The sequence below is a fragment of the Morus notabilis genome, unplaced genomic scaffold, assembly GCF_000414095.1.
Source record: "Morus notabilis unplaced genomic scaffold, ASM41409v2 Scaffold1333, whole genome shotgun sequence".
NCBI classification, from domain to species: domain Eukaryota; kingdom Viridiplantae; phylum Streptophyta; class Magnoliopsida; order Rosales; family Moraceae; genus Morus; species Morus notabilis.
The window spans coordinates 248,312-255,283 of NW_010364060.1; the positions used below are offsets into that span (position 1 = coordinate 248,312).

General features: G+C 33.1%; 1 protein-coding gene across 1 annotated transcript in view; it reads right to left on the bottom strand.

Moving 5' to 3' along the window:
- Positions 1-5,719, bottom strand: part of LOC112092995 (putative disease resistance protein At1g50180) — a 10,485-nt gene extending 4,766 nt beyond the window's left edge. Inside the window, exon 1 of the mRNA XM_024170462.1 lies at positions 4,654-5,719. Within this exon, the coding sequence (XP_024026230.1) occupies positions 4,654-5,719 (1,066 nt within the window). The remainder of the gene's footprint in view (positions 1-4,653) is intronic.
- Between the last annotated feature and the right edge of the window lie 1,253 nt (positions 5,720-6,972).

Here is a 6,972-nt window from a genome sequence, read left to right on the forward strand (position 1 = left end):
TGGTTATGCGCGCTATGGTACAACAGGACAGGGCCCATAAGAAGTAAAAGACAAGAAAATGAAAAACAGAAACCATTCCATATAAAGGTACGGTATCTGTAAAGAAGAATGAAAAGAATGAGAAACACGAAATGAAAGTCGTTCAGAACGTGAAAATACGATGTGAACGACTAAAATGAGACGAAAGTAGAACAAAGAATGTAATGAAAGAAGAAGAACATAAGCCATACATGTTTTAGTAGTACATAATGTATTATGATATATGACATGAATGCATATATGGGTATGCATAATTATTGCATCTGTTATGACCTATTGATACTTGCTGAGCGAAAGCTCATTAAGTTTGTTCGTGTTGTAGGAAGCACGGGTAAGGCACCGGCTCCCTAAAACTTGCTGCTGGGCATGCAGAGATGGTGTAGCAGCGGAATGTGGGCAAGTGGGTTGTGGATGCATCACGTGTTTTGGAAACGCTGCTGAACTTTATATGTAAAATAAAATATTATTTTATGTATTTTGATGACTAATGTAATAGAATGTTGTCAGAATGCTACAGCATTTTAACGTACATGGTAAGAATGAAAAAAAAATGACCTGAAATTTTAAGAAGTTATAACTAGGGTTGTCATAGAGGTTTTTAAATGGTAAGTATGAGCATAGGATGATGACCAAAAGTTAGGGTCGTCACAAAGAAGAAGGTGATCAAAGGATCCTAGGAGAAGCCTAACCAATGACTTTCTTCAAGGGTATAAATTCTAAAACCTTACTCTCTATTTTCCATTCTAGCAAAGTTTAAGTTTGAGAATCCATTGATGTAAATTTGTGATTCTTAAGGAAATAAGTTGTAATAAGGGTGTGTGAGTTTTATGTTGGTTTTGTGATTTGAGGTTAGTTTGATTAGCAACATGTGGTATGTTTATGTTTGGTTGAAGTTGCTTATTTTCGGTTAGAAGAAAAATTTTTCAGTTACTTTGAACGTGAAAATGAGGACCCTAGAGCGAGATTTTTTGATGTTTCAAATCTTGAACTTATAGCCCTCGATGTTTTGAACATTTTCGGTTACTATGACAAAACCCAATTTTAACTCTAAAAGTAAGTTTGAAGCCATTTTCTAAAAAACAGATAGGCTGTCCAACACAGTTTCAAAAAGAAAAGTTTTGCCACAGCATTGCTATAAAATCCGCAGTATTTTAAAAGATTGCTGCAGCATTTCCTACAGCAAAAGAAAAGAAAACAGCAGCCACTGTTTTTAGCCAAACGAGGCCTTTAGAGGCTAAATTTCAACTTTCACCAAAAACAACAATTGTAGATCTCAACGAGACGAAGAATTGTTGCGAAGAATAAAATTTTCAAATCCGACTCTAAGATACAGTAAACCACAGATTTTAGAAACTGCACAGTTTTTTACAAAACAAAACTACAACAGTGTCGGTTTTAACAAAAAGTCATCAAAGAACCCGAGATAGGATTTTAGTAAAATACAATGGCATTAAACCTCATTTTAATGAAAGTATTCATAAAGAAAGTTTTTAAGACAAAAAAAATGCTTTCTTTAAAGGACATAGTGGTTTATCGAGCGAATTATCCCGACGGGCACCCATGAGCCCAATATGATAGGCCCGTAGAATTTTGAAGGTTTGATGTGGGTCCAACGCCCTCATTAATTTAAGAGACTCCATTTGAGTTTAAATTTCAATGGCCTAAGAGTTAGAGTGCCGTGAATAAGTTTCTAGGCCGAATTGGGCCTTAATCTCATAATAAGTCCAATGAGGAAAATTATGGAGAATAAGTTACTAGATTGGGTAAATGATTTTCAACCTAAACATTAGTATGTTAAGGCCAATTAAGAAAAATAAGATTTTGAGGATTTAATAAATTAATCCTTATAGTAAATTATCCTTCAGTAAAGGAAAGGAATACATGCCTTAAGTAAAGGGCTAGATTTCCTTCATAAGTTGCTAAAATAGAATAGCAAACGACAGATAATCTCACACTCTCAATGGGTGTTCATTTTCAGAAGTAAGCAAGTACGAGAATAAGCTGTTTGGCAAAAAGTCGATTTCAACTCTGTAAATCAGGTAAGTAGGAATCTCGCCAACAACATGAATAGATTTTAAAGAAAAAATTTACACATGTTATATATAAACATGTTTATACTTTAAGTATTGTATGTGATGCCATGTCATACTACATACACCTTAATAAGTCAAGAGGAACTTATAAGAATAATCTCAGTTGAGTGTCGTACTAGCCTCCACAAGGGAGGTAACTCAAGCTCCGCAAGGGAAAAAAGAAAAAAATAATAATAATGTCCTCCGACTCAAGGGAGGCATTCAAGTTATAATCACGGTGTCGTGAGGGACCTTGCAAACCCTCACGTCTCGATGATTGCGCGCAAGTGTTATGCGAGTACTCGGGCCCAAAAGAAAGAAGGAAAAGATAAGATAAGATAAGATAAGATAATAAGAGTATGATAAACATCATAATTAAGCATAATCAGCTCATGCATATTTATTCATGTGTACTCACAGTTATTTTACGAGATATAGTTCCTACTTGCTGAGCGAAAGCTCAATCAGATATGTTCATGCTGTAAGTAAGAAACCTACCAACAATTCTTGAAGGGCAATGGTCAGTGGCGGACGAATGGTGGAGATGAGAATGGATACCGCTAGCACTTAAAATCTTCCGCAGTAAGTTCAAGTAAAATCATGTATATGTATATATGATTTAAAGGTTTCAAGCATGTATGTTTAAAAAGTATATGTACATATGTATGTTAAGGAAACCGAGGTTGTAGCTAACAACCCTAGTTTTGAGTATTTAAGTTTTAGAACGTTGCAACAGTGCATGCAATAAATAAACAAATTTAAAACATGACGATTTAAATGATTGATTTTAAAAGGACTTTAAGATGTACTTGAATTTAAGATTTCTCATGAAATCCGTTTTAAATTCAAATTAAATGGCCCGATTGAATTGGCTAGTTTTATAAAGGCTTTTAGAAGAGCATTTGAAACAAAAGTTCAAACGTTGCTCCGTTTGAAGGATATTTCTAGAGAGTTTTACCTTAATTGAAATTAAGAAAAGCTTTAAGAAATTTAGTGATTTATTATTTTAAAATTATTGTTACGAATTATGAAATTATTCCTTCTTATATTTTAAAAAAAAAAATGTCCTGCAAATTTTATGAAATCCCAATAATGTACAAGTTAAAAAAAGTTAAGCTACGGTGACGGCTACCGCCACAAGGAAAATCTGGGTAAAGGCCTTTGTTTGTCGCTGGGTATTTTCCTTGATAAACACTGGGTTTAGAGATTTTCCTTGATAACACAATTTAATATCTTTATTGTTATTTTGGTTATTCAGTTTTGACTATCATTAATAAAATCCTTGAGAGTTCTCTCAATGTCTCTGAGTAAATTTTGGTACTCCTTCTATAGTCAACGAATTTAACATCTTCACTACATCAAATGCAAAAAAAAAAATAAAAAATAAAAGTGGAAGGAAAACATGGTGATGAGTGAGTTTTATGCTCACAAGTTTGCTGTTTTGATCTTTAACTTTTTGTAGGTTTTTGAGTTTATAAGATTTACGTTCGCTTTCGTGTTTGTTTTATAGGATAGGTAGAAGCGAGGACTTTGGATTGATTTGGAGTTAATTGGAACAAAAGAAGTCTAAACAATCACTTTTGAGGAAGGATGAAAGAAGTATAAACAAACAAGGCCACGACACTAGTATCTCGAACAACTAAAATTTGCTTTTCATTTACTTTTTAAATTTTTGGGAGGGTTTGGAATTGTAAAAAAAAAAATGAAAACAATAAATGAAAGGAAGGGGGGAGAGAGAGAGAGAATGTATAATGATAGCAATAGTAAGAAATCGGCATGATACATTTAAGAAAATAAATAAAAATAAAAAAGAAAAAATGTATTTTTTTAGTTGGGGTACGTGATCATGTGGCTTCTATTTGGATCCTGGTTGGCCTCACTAAAATCATTTTCGCAAATGAATCCTGCTTAATTATTATTTTTCTGCTTTGTTCTAACCAACGTTGTTTTTCTTAAATGTGCACTATTTATTTCAATACATATAATATTAAACAAAGACACACATTTTGATGAAATCTAAATTTTGTATCCATCAACATTTTTGTTCTTGAGATCTTCTATTTTTAAACTTTTTATGTATATACTACTACCCTCTTAACATTATTTTCCTGCAAGTATCTGTAAATAATTTTCTCAATAAGATGTTTCCACTAAAATATTTTTTTTTCATCTCTAAAATGTGCTTTACTTAATTAGTTCTAACTTATTTGAACTTTTCTCTTTAAAAAAAAAAAAAAAAAGACTAGCCAACATTTTGTTTTCATCCGCTCACTTTATTTAGAATTTTATTTTATTATTAATTGATTACGTAGTTCTTATGAAAATAATAAATAGAACTAAGGAACAAAAAATATGCAAACCAACTCCAGCAAAAAAAATAATAATAAAGTAGGTTATTTGTCTACTATTTTTAATTAGTAATTATCAATGGAGGAAACAGAAAAAAGAGAAAGAAGAGAGAAAATGCCTTCAAATTGGAATGTATTGGATATGAAGATGAATAGTGCGGCAAATTTAAAAGAGAATAAGAGAGAAATATTACTTGTTCCTTGTTTTCTGAAAGAAGATTTCTTCTCAAACAACTCCCAACTCTCATTCTCATTGAGTAACCGTGGTTCATGGAGCAGGCCGTTCTTATCTGCAGACAAAGCCACGTCTCTGTGACGAGTAGTGAGTATGATTCTGCTATCTGTCTCTTCTTGTAGTGGAAATGCTGCCTCTAGAAGTTTCCACGCATCAGCGGTCCAAATATCATCGAGGAGAATCAAACACTTGTTATCTTTCTGAACTTTGCAGAGCTCCTTGGCTACTTCATCATCTCTCATTAATTTGATTTCTTCTCTTTGTTCCTTGGTTGGGCTCGGAGTAAGTTTGATTAAAATTTCTTCCCACACAACGCGTTTTTCACATTGTTGGGATATAGATACCCAGGCAAAGCGATCAAAATGACGCTTGACTTGAGGATGATGATAAACCTTTCTAGCAAGAGTGGTTTTTCCGAGACCGCCCATCCCACAAATAGAAATCACACGATGGGGATTAGCTTGTTTCGTCAACTCCGCTGCCAACTTCTCGATATCTTTGTCGAGTCCGATGACATCTTTTTCAGCAACATGAGAATAAGCTCGCCTCAACTGTCTTTGGAGCTGGTAATTCGAAGAACTACTTTCTCCTTTGCTCTCCGGTAATTTCGTGATGCCCATTGCTTGAAAATCTGAGGTCATGGTTGAAAATCTGGTAAAAATTAGGTCGATCTCTGATCCAACTTTATGGAGCTCGATTCCTTCATTCCAAATGCAAGCGAACCTTTTCAATATATTCTTGACGCCTCCTCTCCTTCGAGACTCAACTTTTAGGACAAAAGTTTCGACAACGTCTTCTAAAGCAAGAGCAAATTCACTTATTTCTGCAACCCAAAGGCGTACTCTATTGTCCGCATCCATTCCGCGTCTCACAAATGCATCGGCATCTTTTAAGAAGCTGCGCATCCTTCGTAGCTTGGACTGCGCCTCCTCAACTTGGCCTTCGACTCCATACAAGAATTTCGCTTCACAAATGAGCAAGTCTCCAAGTCTTTCAATTGCAAAGGAAAGGGCGGCGTCAGCCATCTCTTGATCTCCAGGAAAATCGATTGAACTCTTTTTTCATGTAGTTTTCTTGAGATCTTAATTTGGTTGTGGATCTCTGTTTGGAGGATGCTAATATTGATATAATTTGTATATCAATATTCTCTCGTGCAAATGGCTTTAATTATTTTGGAAGTGACTTCACATGGCCAGTCAGCTCAACGGTGGGTGATGACTTTGTAGATCGCATAGTCTTATTGGTTTGGCTAAAGTTTGACAGGTTGTCTGTCATCACATTGGTTTTAGAAATTAATATTATCATCACATTGGTTTTAGAAATTAATATTATCATCACATTGGGTTTAGAAATTAATATTATCATCACGTTGGTTTTAGAAATTAATATTATCATCACTTTGGGTTTAGAAATTAATATTATCATCACATTGGTTTTAGAAATTATTATTATCATCACATTGGGTTTAGAAATTAATATTATGATCACATTGTTTTAGAAATTAATATTATCATCACATTGGTTTTAGTAATTAAAGTTTGACAGGTTGTCTATTTCACTACTTGCTACTAAATTTTAAAAGAGAAAGACGTTCGAATAATAGAGGATAAATATATTCTACGTTGAATCATTTTTTTATGATTTATATATATGGGAGCTTCTTATGGTGGTTCTTTTTTTTTTTTTTTTTTTTTTTTGTCATCTTTGCAACTTTCATTTTGAGGTTAAAAAGATTTATACTTTATATTTTGAAATGTACAGATTTTTCTTTCACATCTCAAATTCATGTTAAATACTACTTATCTATTTTTTTTAGTCAAAAAATTGATTTTGACTATGAAAAAAAAAAACTCAAATATTCCCTTATTTTTCAATTGACATGTTATCGACAAAATGTAAGATATTGAGCATAAATTCGAATGTGAAAGTATAAATATGTTGTTAGTCCAAAAGATAAGATAGAATTAATTTTTTTTTTTACGACCTCAAGGTATAACAATGATAAAAAAAAAAAAAGCCCCTTTCCATGGTAGGGTATCATTGGCTGTAGTGTACCTTTTAATGTTAGTCTAATTAGCTATGCAAAACCAACAAAGGCTTATCCGTAGGGTTTTTATTCTTATAGTAAAACCCTACGTTATTATTTGGTGGTTCTTGAAGAATGCTCTACTACAGTTTTTGTGTATTTTTCATGTTTTTGATTTATAAAAAAGTAGTGTACTATTACGCCTCCATAGAAGTTGAAGACTAGCTCTACCACTGATAACTCGGAATCACA